The sequence below is a fragment of the Poecilia reticulata genome, linkage group LG7, assembly GCF_000633615.1.
Source record: "Poecilia reticulata strain Guanapo linkage group LG7, Guppy_female_1.0+MT, whole genome shotgun sequence".
Taxonomy (NCBI): Eukaryota; Metazoa; Chordata; class Actinopteri; order Cyprinodontiformes; family Poeciliidae; genus Poecilia; species Poecilia reticulata.
The window spans coordinates 8,305,689-8,325,477 of record NC_024337.1 but is presented as its reverse complement, the minus strand read 5'-3'; the positions used below and the strand labels follow the sequence as shown (position 1 = coordinate 8,325,477).

The following is a 19,789-nucleotide window of genomic DNA, read 5'->3' as shown; positions in this document are numbered from 1 at the left end:
TGGTCGACTCATATCTATAGACTCTAAATCTGTTAACTTGGCAAAGCGTTGGCTCTCTTAACAGATCAAAAACCTTTGAACCAATCTGGTTCCAGAGTTAAACTGTAGTCAGTGCAAGTCTGGTGCCATTTCCTTTTGTTCTCACCATTCCAAACACTCTGGCATCAGAAAACTGGAACCATCTCAGTCCTGAATGAATCAGAGCAAATAACCACCTTCACTAGAGGCTGAAGCAACCAATCTAAATGTTGTCATGCTTAAAACTCCTCAGTTAGCTTTGTAATTAATCTGCCTAATCTGAGATAAACCCCTAAACTTCAATATTAATAAAGGTCAGATTAGCAGGGGAATAACATGAGCTCACTGTCTCATTTTCAGCTGTTTGCTTAAATATCACTAGGCAGTCACTGAGTTATAGATGGGTTAATGCGCTGCAGACGACTGAAGCTTGGATCTGAGATTTTAAGATAATTTTTTTTAAAAAACATAGTGTCATCTCACTAGCACTATTGAGATGAGTGATGTGGTTAAAATGTCTCCTTGCTCTGTAATGCTCTGCAGAAATGTAGAACATGGAGCAGTCAGGATTAAATATCTGCAGAAAGATCTGAATGATCAGTGTTTCCTTAGACAATTTGTTTAAGTGAAGTAATGATGTGGTACAAAGCTGCTGACTGGTTTGTGGACCAAGCCAGTCAGCAGTGGGTTGTAGTGGTTTATATTCAGTGGTTTCAAGGTGCTTCTACTTAAACCCCAACGTTTGTTGCTTGGCAGCAAAGAAGGAACATTTCTTCCATCTTTATATTTGTGGCTGAGGTCAGAAAGTTCTCATTCTATTTCCTGGTGAACAGCTCCTTCCACCAAACCTTTCAGAACCGTGACTCAACGAACAGCACAAGGTTATATTGTTTCAGCTCTGTGCTTCAATAGCTATGTTTCAATTACTAATGTGTGCAAAACTTTGACTATGCTCTGCTAGCCAAAAAAACTCCGTTGGGGTGTTTACATTATAAATATTAAAAAACTATTAAAATCACATGTCAATTAGTTTCCTCACGATTAAACATTTAAATTCATAAATCAACCATGGTGGTGCTATTACTCCTCATTTCTCAGCCAATCAGAGGAGACTTCGATGTCTCATTCAGGCCTTAGAGCAACAAGCCCCGCCTACTAGGGAGCAGCTACGTATGCTGCGTTTTGGGGAAACTGTAGTCGGCAAGGAATTCAACACATTGGAAAGACAATCTGAACTTTTAATGCAGATCTGTTATGACGTCTTGATCATGATTATCTCCTCTTATCAGGATGTTACACAACCAACCTGAGAAATCCTTCATGTTTTCAGTGGGAAACCAAAGTATATTTCACTCAGCAGCATTCAGATCTACGTTTATATCAGCCATTTGTTTGGGACTTGTGGTTGATATTTGGTCTCTTTCCAGTAAAATGAAACCTACATGAAGATTAAACACTGTTCATTTCTTTGAAAGAAAACTGAAATAATCAGCAGCATTTTTTTTTACTTTCTCCTTCATATCCAACTAACATATGACTCAGTCTTTTGATAATATTAGCTGTTTATTTTTTGACACAAGTTACTGTAACACCAACATTTACCTCAAAGACCTCACATTTAACACCACAATGTTTTTACTAAACTTGACAGAAGCAAAATGAGATTTAAATTTAGTATTTAGATGGCATTTTGTTCTGTTTACAGAACCAAAGGCAGACACATGATCAATGCAGGAAGTTCATTGGTTGGGCATAAACAGTTATGACATTGCATACGTCAACGTCCTACTGATGAGGAAATGAGATTAAAGACTTCCAAAGCTGCTTTATGACTTCCTGTCACTGTCAACGTCTGAGTGCTTACATCCCTGTTAGTTAGTCCGAGTGGGCAATAAATAACAGCAGCTCTACATCTGATAAAAAGGTTTCCATTTGCTTCTAGGTTTCATGATAAAACGTTCATCCAATATCACCAATTATTTAAAGCTAACATCATACAAACATGTCAGTAATCAACCTTCCATAAGTCTTCATTATCATTGCATTTTTTGGTGCACAGTGATTCATTGCAGTAGCTCCATTAACCTTAAAACTGCATAATTTGATATTTCAAAACAAACTTGCTAAAAGGAAACACACTAATTTATAAAAACTTGTTTTTTGATGAGAAGTTTTGGTACAAGGATGAGGTGTTTTTTTTTGCTGAATTGATTATTAGAATATTTCACAAAACTGCAATGGAAACACTCATTTTACACAAGTCATGTGGTCAACTGATGTTACTGCTGGAGGAAATAATGAATAATGAAGGAAGTGGTATAAGGACAATTGTCCAGGATGTGTTTTAATGATTATCGCGTGAACAAACTTATTCATAAGTGATATTAATTGCATTTTTTTAATAAAAACACTGTAATTACAAAATTGTGTTTTTTGACTTTAGTGAAATATCAACACAGTTTTTTGCACCTTTGTAAYGGAAATGCAGCTATGTTTGTAGCCAGGTCTCTAGGAGATAAGCTGTAACTACATCCACCAAAGTTCACTCAAATTCTCACATAACCATACATAGAAAAAACAAGACTTAGTTCTTCCTTCTAACTTTAGTTTTCTTTTCACAGAAAAGTGTGTTAACTTTCCATCTAACAAGCCGGTCACTAAACAGGCAGCACTAAAAAAACAGTGCTGGATAGGAACACAGACAAGATTAACAAAATGACCTGATGTGTGATATGATCTGCCAGGCGGACATGTTGGATTTCAAAATCAGTGACAACATCCATCAGTGATCAAAGTTTATCTCTGCTGAGATTACTATCACAAAGGAGCAATAACCCCACAACAAAATCAATAAAGTCAAGTTGGTAAATAATTCAATTTGCTCAGATGACTTGTGCCAATTCTGTACCCTGAAGTAATACTTTATTACTGGTGATTTATTTTTTTCAATTATTGTCCAAAAGCAGCTTCTATGAACAAACTGAAAATTTTTCACATTGTTCTCCAACAATAAATGTTTTTTGTTGTCTTTAACATATTGGGAGATTTTAAATAAAAATCCAGTTGACTAACAATGAATCATCACTGAATCTTTTAGAAGGATATTGATCCAAAAATTACTACTAAAATTAATTAAAAAAATAGTTCAGACACAAAATCAATCTTCTTTTTGGACTGTGAAGCAACATTAAGTAAATATAATTTTGACTTCTTCAGGAATTAGTGTTAACCCATAGGGTCTAGTGTTTTATTAAAATCTGTCACATATAGGCAGAAAAATAAAACAATAAAAAAGAAACAGCCAGTAAATCCAAACCCTAACTTTACTTCCATTTGAAACATTGTGAACTTAATTAACCAATTATCTGTCATGATCCGTGTTTCTGTGTGTTTATTTTTAAATTTTTCTGTGTGATCCTGTTCCCCGTTGATTGTCTCCCAGGTGTGTCTCGTTCCCTTGATTACCCCATGTGTGTATTTAGTCTCACCTGTTGTCTGTGTTCTTCGTCTGATCCTCGTCATACGTTAGTCGTCTTTGTCAGTCAGTCAGTTTCCTCAGTAGAACTGTGAAGTCCTGAGGTTGCTTGTTTTAGTTTCAGTCCTGTCTATCAGTAGCTACCGGTATTAGCTGTGCGATAACGCTCTGCCGTAAWATCTTTTTTTTTATTTTATTTACATGCTGCTTAAAGACGTTTGGTATGAGAGTTCAGTCTGGTGGAGGTTGAGTGGCGCTCTGTCTGTGACATCTTACTACCAGTAGCGTGTAGCGGCGGTCCATGAGCGAGAGCAGAAGCGGCGTCTTACACCGTCTTAGCTCGAAGACTTGAATTATTTTGGGGTTATTTGTTAGCTTTCTGATCTTGATGCTAATCCAGGTGAGTGTTGGTAGTTGTGCGCTGCTTTACCTGCTATCTGGCCGCTCTGGAAGTCCTTTTTTCCTGCATTGAGGCTCGATGTAGCCAAACTCCGTCAAGTGCTTGTTTTTTAAATTTCATATTAGATTCGTTGTGTTGATACATTTTGACGTGCTTCACCCCCGGGGTAATTTTCCGCCGCAACACGCAAACTTCCTCATTCACTCTCAGAGCGTTAATTGTTCCACATGTTGACTTTTTTACACTCATGTTGTTCAGTATATTTTGCATAAGTGACTGATTTACAATTATATGCTAAGCATAATTTACATGATAATTGCTAATTGAATTGAACATGATTGTATATAATTACAAAGGAGAAGTGAAATATATTTAAGTGGGAGACRTTTATTTGAATAGAGGAAGTCTCTTATTTTGAATAATGCTTAACAGGATCTGGTTGTTTTGTCACGGTCTTGCTTTGTTGATTTTTGGTTGCCAAGTTATGAACAGCTGTTGCTGTTATCAGCTGTCATTGTTTTTCTCTTCAATAAAAACTGAACAGAAAAGTTCAGTAAAAGACATACGAGCCGTCTTGTTTGAAGAAGCTTTCATTCCGTAACACCACAAAACAGGATTTGTTGCTGCGCGCTTGCTCAGTGTGAAGAAAGAGGAGATAAGCTGCACAGTTTTGGTGATTGGCAATGTCATGATTGAATGAATTATGTTTATGTCCACCAGGTGGCGAGCATGAGTTCATGAGAATGTATAAATGTAGCCAAACTCCGTCAAGTGCTCCGACAATAGAAGGAGAGAGTCTTAATGAGTTGATGCTGATACACCTGTGAGCATGTTTGTGAGCAGACCTTGAAGAAAGATGCTTTAATAAAAGCATCTGGACATAACACTTGGCACTTCGTCTGTCTTTATCAAGCACGAATATAACGGGCAACAAGCCACAGTGATCGGCGATCACCGATAATACACTTTTTCACAGAAATTGGCTGATTATGATCAGTGGCTGATCCATCGGCACACCTAACTGAATTAAATTTGTTTTTAGTCAGTACAGGCACTCCACCAAACCTGCTATTTGGTTTGTGGGTCAGATTGGGAGACCTAGTTTTCACTGTGGGTAACCATCAGTGACCCTGAGGTTCACTTTCACACATATTTTGATATTTGCTCAGGTTTTGAACCTATGATGAAATAAAATTGTGAATTTCACACAGTGGGAATTGGACCAGAGTTGTAGCAAAGCTTTTCTGCTTTATATGGGAGTCCTTTTGAAATAAAATATTCATTTTAAATGTTTTTACATAAAACATTCCAGAAGGATTTTGAAAAATGTACATAGGTTTATGCCTTCACAAAGCTTAAGCTGATACTTTTGCATTGCTTTGCCCACAGGCTACTCACATTAACATATTCTGGAAATAAAGCTGGGTTTTTTAAATATCTGTTCTGCATCTTATATGTTTTAAATGTTGCATAAATTCTGTGAAATTGTGTTAATTTTAGTCAGTGTTGTATTTTGAGAGTATTCTCACTTCATTATTTAAGATCATCATCTAAAGCTTTTTTATTTTTTTATTCCCACCCCTCTTTTGTATTCTAAGAAGCAAAAATATCTTAAGGTTGTCTGGAATAATCTACAGAAATAGTAACTGGTGGTGGAGAGATTCTTTCTAACATCAACTGTGAATTATCAGCAGAGCTTTATGTTATAGTCAGAGCTGAATTTAAACAATAACCACAACTCTAAATATTTATGAAAGAAATGATATATAGATCACATATAATAACAATAATAATACTCTTTACCTCTCCAACGTAGAGCTAAAAATAAGCTGAGCTCAGTGGAAAATGTCAGAGTTAACCCATGATACTGTTGTATAACAAATCAATTTGCTCTGTGGTTGTAGCTCCAAAGTGACAACACTGGCACGGCTTTCTTTCGACAGGCTTTATTAAATGCCGTGAAAACTTGTGGCCGCCTGCCACTTCGGAGGTTGGTCTATAGCGGAATATTACTTGGTTTATCTTCAGGCTTCCGCTCCTTCTCCTTTCATCCAAGTCTCGCAGCACAAACCACATGTACACAAATCTCGCGATAACTTAAAAACAACTCAAAATACATAATCCCAACTGCCAGAAACAAACCCACATTCCCTAACAACACAAACCATTTCAGTGACACTTACACTCCCACCAAAATCACTATTTGGTTCTCAGTGTGATTTTCTAATGAGTGTCAAGATTACAGTATGTTTTATTCTGCATTAGTATCAAGTAATGTCACTACCTTGTGTATAGGTCTTTCTAACTATATCAACCTTGTCAGTGGTTTTCCTTTGTCAAAAGTCGTTTCACCTTTCGAACCTTCCCATCTGGGCTTTCTGGAGTCTCCACAACTAGAGCTAGTTTCCATTTACATCTTGGCGCATTATCATCTTGTAGGATCACAATGTCATTAATGTGCAGGTTTCGTAAAACTTTCTGTCGCTGTTGGAGATTTAGCAGATATTCTCCTTTCCATCTTTGCCAAAACTCGTTTGCTAGAAACTGTACTCTTCATCTTTTGTTCAAGTACAAATCCTCTGTGCAAAACTGTCCTGGCGGGGGAAGAATAACTGAGGACTTCATCGTTAATATGTGATTGGGAGTTAATGGCTTTGGACCTAAGGGATTGTTAAGATACTCCACGCTTAAGGGTCTGCTGTTAATGATGGCCATTGTCTCATAAAGAAGTCTTCTTAGACTAGTTGTGTCAAGTCTGTTTGAGAATTTATCTAACATTGCTGTTAGTATGCTTCGTACTGTTCGAATTTGGCGTTCCCAGATGCCTCCCATGTGGCTAGCTGATGGAACGTTCATCACAAACTCGCAACCAAAAGCTCTTTGTGGTTCTTGGTCCATATCCTTCATTAGCTTCAAAAACTCTCTTCTGGCTCCCATAAAGTTAGTTCCTTGGTCACATCTTAATTGTCGAACAGGACATCTTATGGCAATCAGCACCCGAAGAGCGTTCATGAAGGCATCAGTTGACAAGTCATCAAGTGTTTCAATATGCACAGCTCGTGAACATAAGCATGTGAACAATAATCCATATCTTTTGACTTCCTTTCTTCCTTCCTTTACYATGAATGGAYCAAAACAGTCGACACTGCAATAGGTGAAAGGAGGTGCTGTTTTTGTTCTTWCTTCTGGTAACTCTGCCATCTGTTGGACGTTTGTAGCCTTTCTATATCTTCTACATTTAACACAATGATAAATGTGCGAAGAGACCATACTTCCACATCCTAGAATCCATATGMCATTTGCACGCAATTCRTTTACAGTCATGCCTCTTCCTTGGTGATGTACAYRTTSATGGTASKGTTTAATGAGGAGGGCTGATACATGGGACTCCTTGGGAAGAATTGCGGGATGTTTGACATGATGATGCAAGGCTGATTGGGACAATCTTCCTCCCACCCTGAGTACATCAGAGTTGTCCAAGAAAKCATTTAGCTTCTTTAGTCTGTYATGCTTGTGCAGAGAATTCACCTTCTGAGATCTGATTTTCTGCATTTCCTCAGTAAAAGCTTCTCTTTGCACTAGCTTGATAATGAACACTTCCGTGTCTCTCCTCTCTTCAAGATCTGTTGTTTTGTTTGTTCTTTCTTGAATGCCTTTAAACTCTTTTATGCATCGTTTGAGTCTAGCAATAGCCTTTACTGCTCTTGACCAATCAGAGAACTTCTTTGGACGCACTAGAACTGGGTTCACTTCTTTTGATTGCACGGTGCATGCATGACCTGTACGGAGTTCAGGATCTGTCTCTTCAACTTCTCCCACCATTTCCTTCTTGATTGGAAGATCTTGTTTCCAAAGGAAATCTGGACCCTTCAACCAGTTTGATTCTTTCAGTTGTGCAGCGGTTAAACCCCTGGAGGCCTGATCAGCCGGATTTTCTTCTGAGCTGACATGCTGCCATTTTTCAGGACTTGTGCTTTGTCTTATTCATTGAATCCGATTGGCAATGAACGTGTGAAATCTTTTAGCGTCATTGCTTATGTATGCCAGTACGACTTGTGAATCTGTCCAATAATATTCCAGTAGATATTCAATTTCCAATTCTTGTTTGATTACATCTGCATTGCGGACTGATGTCACAGCTGACGTCAGTTCAAGCCTTGGGATGGTTATTTGTTTAATGGGCGTAACTCTCGCTTTTCCCATGACGAGTGAACAGCTTATCTGTCCTTCCTTGCTTATTGCTCTAAGGTATGAACATGCGCCATAATCATTGAGGCTTGCATTCGAGAAGTTATGCAATTCATACTGCATGATGTTGATGTCTTGTGAGTAGCTTTGTGGGATCTTCAGAGCTGCCAGCTTAGGCAAGTCTCTCAACCATGCTTCCCATCGTGGTAGAATGTGGTCTGGAAGATCATCATCCCAGTTAACCTTGTCTGTGCATAATGTTTGGAGTATTTGCTTTCCAATCAATGTGAATGGGGCGATGAACCCAAGAGGGTCATAGATGGAAGCGACGGTTGAGGGTACCCCTCTTCTGGACAATGGGTTGTCTTTCACTTGAACTCTGAACTGAAATTCATCCACTTCTATGCACCATTGTACTCCAAGTGCACATTCAATGTGGAGTTCTCCAAAAGCCATGTTCTGATTTTTGGATTCAGCTTGTTCTTCTTGGGGAATTGTTGCAAGCACTTCTTTATTGTTTGACACAAACTTATGCAAATGTAGGTTGCCTGTGTTACAAAGTTCCCTTGACTCTTTGACCAGTTGTATGGCTTTGGCTGTTGATGTTACACATCGTCGACGTAAAAACCTCTTTGGATGAACTCAACAGTTTCTTTACTGAACTTGTTTCTTCCTTGCAATGCAATGTGTTTGAGTCCAAAATTACAACATCCAGGAGATGAGGCTGCTCCAAATAGATGGACTTTCATCCTGTAAACTGAAGGTTCGGAGTTCAAATCACCTTTGTCCCACCAAAGAAATCTTAAATAATCTTGATGTTCCTTAATGACGTGGAATTGGTGGAACATTCTTTTCACATCACACATAATGGCGACGGGGCCCTTTCTGAATCGGCATGACACTCCAATCAGTATATTGGTAAGATCCGGTCCAGTCAAAAGACTGGACCGGATCCAGTCAAAAGACTGGATCCGGTCAAAAGGATCCAGTCCTTTTGGCCGGGATCCAGGATCCAGTCCTTTTGAGAGATGTTCATTGGAAGCGTGCAGAACAATCAAAAACCACACGTATTTTCTCAGGTTTGTGGGGATGATAAACCCCATGGTGTGGAATGTACCATGCTGTCTTGTTGTCCAGTTCTTGTTCTGGCACCCTTTCTGCATCTCCACGAGTTATAATATCATTCATGAACTTGACATAATCTTTATAGTATTTCTCATCCTTTTTGAGTCGACGTTCCAATGAAGACAATCTGTGTTCAGCACTTTGCTTATTATTTGGGAGATTCGGACTGTCTGTTTTGAATGGTAACGGGAGTTCGTAGTGACCATCTTTCTTCTGTTGTATGCCTTTGGTAATCTTTGACATGAACAAAATGTCTTCCTGTGAAACTGGATTGTCATCTGTTGCATGTTCAGAGAAATCGGATTCCAAAGCTTTTATCACATCAGTTGGACTGACTTCCTTTACTTGAGTTCTGCATACGAAATGTACTCATTGCTTGAGTTCAACTGCTGGTTGTGAAACAGGAAATACTTCACGAACAATGATTCTGTGACTTGTACCGATGATATCATTGTGATTTTGAATTTTAGACGAGCAACCAACTATGCTCCAGCCGAGATCGGTTAACTGTGCGTAAGGTTGGTTCTCTTTGCCTGCAAGAACTTCACGTGGTAGGAGGGCTTGTTGACAGTTATAGCCAATAAGTAGACCGACTTCGCATTCAAGCAGTGGAGGTAGCTTTTCTGCCAGCTTTTCCAGATGAGGCCACTTTAAGGCGGTTTCAGACGTTGGTATGTGACCTGTTGACTGGGATATACTCTCTTGTGTAGACTGGTGGCAATGTAATTCTCTTTTCATCCTTATATCCTCTAACTTGAAGGTTTACCAGCTTGTCACATGGTATAACTGTTGACTTGGTGGACATAGTCGACAGGCGCAGATTGACTTTACTTTTATTTGTGTCAAGATCTTGGGCTACTTCATCCAAGATGAAGGATGTATCACTCTGTGAATCAAGGAGTGCATAAACTAAAACCTCTCTGTCTGGGTTGTTCTTTGATGAAACCCATACAGGACGTATAGAGGAAGTCAACGTGCTTGAAGTTTCTTGAGTTACTCTGTTAGAGATCGCAATCGATGGTTTGTCTCCTCCTTTAGCTTCAGCTTCGTCCTCGTCTTGAGACCTTTCACTCACTGCAGGTATTATCCTTTTACGTTCTACGAACGTGTCGTCATGCAGACAGGTTGGATGTCTCTTTTGACATTTTTCACATGTGCTCCTTTTGTTACACTTCTTGGAATGATGTCCTCTCTTTAAACATACAAAACACAGTCTTTCTGCTTGTACAAACTTGATACGGTCTTGAAGTGGTGTTTCTGTGAATTTGAAACATTTATTAAGTGTGTGACCATTTCTTTTGCAGAAGACAGGTTACAGCATTTGTGTGATTTAAGTTTGTTGTTAGTGTTTTTGCTTGAACGACTTGGTTGCGCAATTGTTTAGGTTTACTTATGTCCAAACCTCTAAGAGCTTGCATTGAGGCTATGGGATCACATGCCAAGTCTGCTTCAGTGATTACAAAATCAGCAAACACATGAAAGATGGATATTCTCCATCCCTAGCCTTTCTTATTTTCATGGCTGTCCGGTTCCATCTTGTGGTCAACCAATCTGGAAGTTTTACCAAGAGTTTCTGGATTTCCATACAATCATTGAGAACCTCAAATGACTTGATGTGTGACATTGCAGCTTCACAATTCCTCAGGAAGTCAGCAAATTCTCTCAACTCACTTCCATCCTTGGAGTTTATTTTAGGCCAACTGTGAAGCTTGTCTCTGAAGCATTTCCCTATGGTGAACAGATCTCCAAAACGTTTTTCCAGCACTTTCCAAACTGAGTCATATGCTTCATCTGTACCCACTAGAAGAAAACCTTCAACCGCTCTCTTCGCGGGTCCACCGAGGTACTTTCTGAGGTAATAGAGCCTCTCATTCTTTGGGATATTTTTCCTTTCTATCAGGGTTCCAAATGACAACTGCCAATCTTTGAACTTTAAAAGGTCACCAGTGAACAATGTAGGTTCTGGAGTTGGAAGACGATTAGTACTTATTGCTTCTACTAGGTTTCCGACTAGCTCATAATTTGACTGTTGTTGAGCTACAACAGAGGAAACCTGTGTAGCTTGAGGAATGAATGATGGACTTGATGCTTTAAGTGTTTGCCTTATGGTGGCCTTAGGTTGTTCACCAGGACTTTGTTGAGTTTGGTTTATGACTAGGAATGTGTGGCACAGATCCAATGCTTGTAGCGTAATGGAATTGGGTTACATTTAGAGCTGGAGAAGAACTGTGTGCTGTGACAGGGATTGCTTGGATTTCACTTTCTGCTTTAATGCTCTGTGATGAACTCTGACTTGCGGAAATACTTTCAGCTTCATCATAAACCTTTACTCGTGCTTTTGCAGCATTAAAATTTTTAACTTCTTACAAGCGTTTAATCTTTCTTCGCTGCTCTTCCATTCCTTGCTGCCTTTTCAAATTTTCACGTTCCAGTTTTTGTAACTGTTTTCTTTTCTTGCTCTTCCATAACTGCTAATATTTCTTGAGATGCAGCCGCCTCAGCCTGCTTCCAATCTCTTGGTTGTTTGTGAACTACTTGAGCTACTTTTAGACCTTCTGGATTTTGACCTTGATGTCGTACTTTCAGATCCTAAACATAACCCAAAATCTGGCCACGGCTCTTTGTCACCTTCTGCAAAGTCTCCTTGCAGTTGTTTCTCAGCTCTTCAGACAATGAATGCTGAAAGTGATGTACATGCATCCACTTTGCGCCTTGCGTCTGAATCAGGCATTGTATTTGCCGTATTTCTTCATAAATGGTTTGCATATCTCTGCAGGTGACGTTTACATTCTTAATGAGCTCCTTTAATTCACTTTCTGAAGCTTATTTTCTTAGTAGTACTTTGCTCAGTCTTGCTTCATATCTCCATTTTTCAAAACCGACTGCATATCTGTGTTGAAGAGTTTTAAGTTTCTCCTCTTGAAGCTCTTTACCTTTTTCCGTTAATGTTCTTACTCTTTCACCTCTTCGAACAGTCTGTGGTTCTGAGATTTGCTCAGTATCATTTTCCTCCACTTCAGTACATGATACAGCATAGAGCTCTAAATGGTCTTTGTCAGTCATCTTATAAATCTGGTTAAATGTCACTCGATGCTCTATTTAAATTGCAAACACTTGTTCAATTTCTAACTTATGTGACTTAAAAATTACTTTACACTGTAGCTGTAATGAGCTTCACTCTTAATACAGATGTATTTCAACTTTAAGAACTCTGTTAACTTCACACTTAGTTTGACCTCAAGATAAATACACAACACTCTTTCCTTAATAATAATGCATTACTTTGCAGTTCAGTAGAAAATCTGTAACCTTTTGACAAATGTGTTATAGAAACTTATTGTGGCTTTAAACTTTACTTAAACCACTCTTATTCTACTCTTAACACTGTCCTTTCTTAATTTCCACCTTACTTCAGTTGTACAAGGTTGTTGCTGCTGTGCTTGACTTCTTGTGACCGGTGAGCTTGACAAATGGCGCCCTCTTGTGTGGCATCACGGTACCGTCACTCACTGCAGCTGCCGTCGTCTCAACGAGCTTTTTACCGGCGGTGGCTGGGCGAGTTTTCACTATAGCTCCAAAGTGACAACACTGGCACGGCTTTCTTTCGACGGGCTTTATTAAATGCCGTGGAAACTCGTGGCCGCCTGCCACTTCGGAGGTTGGTCTTTAGCGGAATATTACTTGGTTTATCTTCAGGCTTCCGCTCCTTCTCCTTTCATCCAAGTCTCGCAGCACAAACCACATGTATACAAATCTCGCGATAACTTAAAAACAACAACTCAAAATACATAATCCCAACTGCCAGAAACAAATCCAAATTCCCTAACAACACAAACCATTTCAGTGACACTTACAGTAGTAATTTGATGTAAAAACAAATCTCTTTCAAGATCTCCTTTAGCCTCTTCCTTGGGGTCTATTAAAGTATAAGAGCATGAAATATGACGGCAGAAACTTGGCCAACAGAACTCTACATTTCAATTATGCCCAAACTTTTTCTGCATTAAACTTTTTTTTTAATTTCCATCTTTGAATTTTATTAGTGATTTTTTTTTTTCAAGGTTTTTCCTGGTTTGATTTTCAGAGAGAGAGATGAGGAAAAATTAAACCTCCCTCCCTGAACCTTTACTGTAACACATTTATAGAGGAATTTTTCTGCCATAATCCAAGAGCACACATGTTCAGTTTGAAAGCAGGATTTAACATCTTTTGTTCTCAAAACTTCTAATACTTTTGCTTGCATTTATATTTTGAAAGCAGGACTTTGTGTCTTTCTTCTCAAAACTTGTAACGCTTATACTCAAGTGTGAGCGCAAGGAGTACACTACTGCTACAGTACGCAAGGACACTGTAGCCTGAAGTGACCCGATTCTGATTTTTTCAATGTAATGCGACCTGTATCCGATCTTTTTATGACAGTCTGAACAGCACAGGTCGGATTCTTTTCGAATGCGACCCATATCCGATACGTATCCAATTCAAATGCAACCTAATGTCCAGGCCGCATTCATCCCAACTGAACGTCACTGATACTCAACAAATTCTGCGTCCTGATACGCACAAGCGGGAAGAAAAACAACTATGACGGACTATAATGAGGATTAAGTTGTTAATATGCTGCTCCGGTTGGACAACAACTTCAAATATGTAAGCTCCACCGTTAGCCTCCATGTTTACTTCCGTAAACACTGAGCACTTCTTTTTATGGCAGAACACTGAGAACGCTGACGCTATTGCGCCCTTTACTGCACATGCGGGACACTTTCAGGTTGTTTGCCCGTTCAGACTGCAGAACACATACAGGTTGCATATGTGTGGTGGTGTGAATGGCCTGGCAAAAAAATCCAATTTGACAAAAAGTCGGAATTGGGTCACTTCAGGCTGCAGTGTCAATGGGCCCCAAGTCTCTGCTCGCTTGAAACATGAAACTGGCTTTTTGGCACAATCGCCTAGCAAACTCTCAGCCAATAGAATGAAAGTATTGTGCTGAGTATACTTGTTCCTCCTAGCGCGTGTGCCTGTGTGGCTACTATCGATTGTAGTAGAAGAATATGTATTAAACTACACATATTTAAATGCACATGCATATATACATAATGTCTATATAGGTTTTATTCATGTTTTCCAGCTGTGGAGTTGTAACTTAAGAGAGATTCAGCAGCTAAGATTCATCCGTGCAGTGCAGTGTATCCGTCTCTCCTTAAAGACATTTCTCACTTCTTCCTCACATCGTTGTCTTTATGAAACCTTCAAAACAAAACTGGGAGCTATCTTACTTTTGACAGAGTGAAATAATCCAGGGTTTCCCCCAGAAAACTTGCTAAGCCCGGTGGTCGGGGCCCTGAGGCGGTCCACCGGCAGTCCACCGTGTTTTTGTATTAAAAGATGTTAAGGTGACAGAAATTTTTAAAATATCACTCGGTAATTATACGTTACGGGAAACATCGCCAGTGAAACACTACTTAAACCCACAACTAGTCTTGAAAACAACAAATCAAAATATACAATTAAAATGAATATCAATTATTTGCACTTTTGTTTAATGCAAATTAAGTCAGCAGCTCCATCAGGCCCCCCAAGGCTTCAGGGGGCCCATAAATGCTAATATTTTAAAACAGATCACAGATACATGAATGTAACACTTGTTTATTGAGAGGTGCTGATGTTTTTAGCAACAAAAGGGGCCCCTAAATCAAATTCTACTCAAGGCCTCATCCAGCCTTGGACCGGCCCTGCATGATGAGGTAATCTGCTGCACTACGCAGAGATGYGCAACAAACKGGAGATTTAATTCAATGCTGCTAATGTGGCTTTAGTAGCYCYTTCATTTCATGTCTRAGTTTTTAATAAGCGTCACAGAAACTATTCTGGTTGGTTGGTCGAGTTTATGGGACGAGTTTCTCAGATCTCCGCGMTGCCGTCTGACTAGGTGGACAAAGCATTTGATAGGTTTGATGCATTGTGTAACCGGAAAAATAATAATAAAATCAGTGCGATGCATTACAGACAGGAGAGCGCAAAAGCTCCTCGCCAGGCTGAACCTGCATGATCAGGTTAGCGCTAGATCGTTAACTAATAGACCTGCCAACCGGGAACACATAGATAAACTTTATCAGCGCAGGCAGAGCCGGGCGCTGGGCAGCGTGTTGAGATGGAAAAGTCGCACAAAATTGTTAGTTCACAAATATAAATCATTCTTACCGCTAGCTCAACATACCTCTGAAATGCAGCCTGGACATTAGGTTGCATTTGAATCGGATCATTTGAATCTTTTAATACAAAAACACGGTGGACCCCTGGTGGACCACCTTGGCACCCCGACCACTGGGCTTAGCAAGTTTTCAGGGGGAAACCCTGCAGAGCATCTCTAAAGTCTGATGTTTTGTTCCCCTTATCCATTCAGTGCTCCATAAAAAGTAATCACACTAATGAGTTTATTTCTTGTCCAATACATTAACAGTTGGAGAGATGTAAAGTCATATTTTGATTTAAAATGTGAGGACCACCCTGCTAGCACACCAGGATGTATCTGCGTCTGAACGATTATCTAGGTCAGTGATTGATCCTGCAACTGGTTAGTGTTACCTGTCAGGAGAAATACTGAAACTGAGCAACAGGACATGCTGCAGCTCACAAACTGAGCTCTCCATCTCCAAACAGAGGGTTGTGTGTTTTCATTCTGTCATATAATGCTGTTTAAAACAAATTCTGCTTTATCCTCCTTTCTTTGTTTCTGCAGTGAGGGGGGAGAGGCTGAACATTGGTCATTTGACCTCAGAGAGTGCATTGCGGTTTAAATCTGTCATAAACTCGCACCACTAACCATCCGGTGGTTATTTAGGACACCAAGCATCACAAAGCTGTAAAACCGCATGTCTAAAAGTCAGAGCCTTGCCAGATCTTCCACTCTGAACATCTAAAACCTCCCTGCCTTTCTGACTGAATGGAGGTCTTTTTCTCACTCTCTCTTCAGGTTCTTCCTTCCTTCATACCCACAGGCCGTGTGACCCGGTCAGCTCCGTCACAGAGACACGTCTGGGCTTCCTTCCATCCTTCGGATGGCGTGGCTGAGCACCAAACCATCCGATGCTCAAATGCTTCTGCTGTCCATGAAGAGTGACTCTTCAGACTTTCTCCTCTGTATCGGTTGATTTCCTGCTCTCTGTTATCGCCACAGCATGAGGAGCTGAGTCGCCTTACACACACACGCACACAACTAACCACCAGGGCTCTTAATTAAAGTCATAGAGAACTGCTGTGTGTGGAAATGGGGCATAAGTGATAGAGACATTCATTTTAACACCAAAACTTGAGTCACTGCACCCTGTTGACCAAAATAAAAGATTTCACTTTTCTTTGAGAAAGTTACCACATCACACATTCCAACTGAGTTATCCAATATGTTCCTAGAAACGCACACGTGCGCACACCCACACACACACAACTTCAGATTAAGTGTCATCTATTCACCAGGCCTCTACTGATGACCCACAGGGAGGAATTTATAGGAATTGTGTTTGACGGACCAACTGGGAATTGCTTTCTGGGAATTGAGCAGCTTACATGTGAACTCTGTGTCTTCAGGATCATAGACTTTTAGTCTCACTTACACCCAGATGAAGGTTAGAGGGTGGGTTTTCCTACAATTATGAAGTTTATTATGAACTCTGAATTTATGTAAAGTTCAGATTACATAATTTACACATTAAGCAATACACAATAAGCCCAACAGAATAAACCTTCATAGAGGCAAATAAGGTGGTGAACAAAGATCTGGAATGACTTCACATAATGATAGTTGAAGGCCAGGGAAACTGATGGCTGATACTGAAGCCCAGTTATTTTTACCATTTAGTTGCTTCTTAATTTACATGTTATTTTTTAAACCTGGAATAAAAAAATTGCCATTTTCTTTAGATACAAAGCATCTGAAGGCAGAGAAACACAGCAGCCTTCACACATTGGCAATCTCCATTACCAATGTGTGTGAGATTTTGTCTATTTGGCTAGTGTTGAAAAAAACACAATGGCGGTGTTTTCATTAAATGAGAAATTGAATTAAAATAACTTGTGAATAAGTTTGTTCACAGAATATGTCATTAAAAACATGGCTGTGACAAATGTAAACAGTTACATGAAGTTATATTCATAAATCAGCCATGGTGGCGCTAGCGCTCATAATCCAAACAGAGGAGACAACAGGAGTGGCTATGTATGCAGCCTTTTGGGGAAACTGTAGTCTCTAATTTTACAGCAGAGTAGTTGTTTCAACACGTTGGATCGACAAACGGAACATTATATGAACTGTGATGCATTTAAATTGTTGCGTTTCCATTAAGCAAATTATTTTTCTAATTCCAATTTGCACAGTTTTATGGTCAATGGAAACACAGATAATGTTGCTAAGCTAACTGTCCTCAGAATGCTGCCAATAGACGATATTTAAACTAAAGCATATATGAGCCGGATTTATTGACTGGTTCACATATTTACATACCTTTAGTATTCCTAGATCGGGCCTAAATCCTTCTGTGAATGTGACTTTTTCAGTTGTCAAATATCAAAATTTTAAAAACTAAATTCTTGCTTACTCACAGGTAAGAACTGAGGTCAAAAGTAAAGCTGCTGGTGAATGCACTACAAGGGCTRGTTGAAGTTACCTGACAGACAGAGTAAAATCCCCAGGATTGCTCTTGCTGGGCCGGGCCAGGAAACTGCCGTGAACTCCCCGAGTCAACAAGACCTGCTCTGCCTCGATTCCAGTGATGTTGGGGTGGAACCACCTGCAAACAGTAAAAACAGAAAGGTTACAGTCAAGGTCAACCGAAGAAACATCATTCAGCGAGTTACACCTACTGAGGTTTAGCAAAGTTAAAGGTAAAAAAAAAAACACTTTGATTTTGCAAGATGTAGTCGATTTATGAGCTGTCACCTTCTAGTTAGCTCAGGGTTAGCTCAGGGTTTCCCCCAGTGTATTATAAACGTTGCCTCACGCGCTGCCGCTGTTTGATTTTTAGTTTACCTCAGCACTCCTTTCACTCAAACTGGACACAGGCTGATATGTATGGATATTAACATCAACCCCCTGTGAGGAATTATGTTTCTTTGCAGAACTCTGTATCAAGTTAAGAGTTTAAATCCCACCGCTTTAGCTCTGGTTGCGCAGCTCTATGTGAACCACAGAAATAACTTGTAGTCGCGAATTCAGACGTGTGCGTTGAGCGCGCATTGAGAATGATTCATCTTTGTGAACAAAGAATTATGTGGGGCGTTTACATCTCAACACGCTACCCAGCGTATGGCTCTGTATCTGTCTATGCTGTAAAGTTTATGTATGTGGTCCTGGTTGGTCAGTGCATTAGCAGTTAATGAACCAGCGCTATCCAAGGGCGTAAATCAAATCTCATTTTTGGGGGGTACGATAAACAGGAAAAATTTTTAAGAGCAATTTTGGGGGGTCGGAAAAGTTACAGTAAACTGTAATGTAAAATGTGGTTTAATTTTGTGTGCGTGTGTGTGTTCAAGTTGCACCATCAAAAATTACTAGTAAGTAGCAATGAATAACAAAAGTGTTTTTCTCAGTAAACAACTTGTTGAGACCCATAGAAGTCAAACTAAGATTCAAATGTTGCTTAGATATGAGTTTGGTTCAGAGTCAGATATATTCTCTGCTACACCTTTACAAAAATTTAAGGCTCTGACTAAAAACAAGTTTTAATAAGTAACTCCACTTAATAAAATTCCTCATAAATATTGATTTATTGCAGTGGTTCTCAATACATGTTATTTAAATTAGAATTTAAGTTGCTTTAAACTTTTTTTTGGTGGGGGGACTGAGAACCTATAAATATGTAGGAATTTAATATTTGGTAAGTATCATAACTTAAACTTAAAGGTCAGCACCTGAGTTTTATAGAAAAATATTCCGATTTTATTTTGTGGTTTTAAAGGCTCAACGTTGAAGATGATAAGAAATAAAAGGCATACTTTATTTTGTTTTCCTGTCAGCTGCAATAGCCCCTCTGCTCTCGGCTCCCATACTGAGCTGTTGGCTAGTGGTAACGCTGAGCCGCTCCCTCCCATTTCAAACTCTTCCTATTAAAGTAAGAGCTAGAGAGTTAAATATAATTGAAATATTGGCTACCTTCGACAGAAACAGGAGCTAAGGTGGCAGTTTATCATGATTCAGCCAAAGTAATAAAATAACGAACTGTGAAATGATTTTTATTGTCAATGTGTTTCTTCCTAATGAGCAGTGAAAGTAAATAAAACATCTTACATGTCTTTTGCTTAAAGTGTTTACTTACTGGAGGTTTTTTGTATGTGCTGCATAGCCACAGCAACAGCCAGCTCTTCTCTTCAGCAGCTCTAATGGAGCCTGTGCTGTTCAGCAGTGTAGCTGTTGCTCCTCCTACACTTTGGACTGAACCATTGTTCTAACAGTAGTGGGGGGGACCTAAAAATTTATTCTTATTTTTTTCTGAATGGCGGATTTACTTTGTTCTTTGTTTCTATTGCTTGTTTTTATATTGCTATTGTTTAAATACAAGGGTTTCTTTCATGGTTTCTTTTTTTTTGGGGGG

The 19,789-nt window shown here is 39.4% G+C and overlaps 1 protein-coding gene across 2 annotated transcripts in view; it reads right to left on the bottom strand.

Annotated features, from left to right (window-relative positions):
- The window catches only part of ptpn11b (protein tyrosine phosphatase non-receptor type 11b), a 90,559-nt gene that overhangs the window by 53,268 nt on the left and 17,502 nt on the right, over positions 1 to 19,789 (bottom strand). For both annotated transcript variants that reach the window (XM_008413161.2, XM_008413160.2), the window contains exon 2: positions 17,867 to 17,989. In XM_008413161.2, the coding sequence (XP_008411383.1) occupies positions 17,867 to 17,989 (123 nt within the window). The remainder of the gene's footprint in view (positions 1 to 17,866; positions 17,990 to 19,789) is intronic.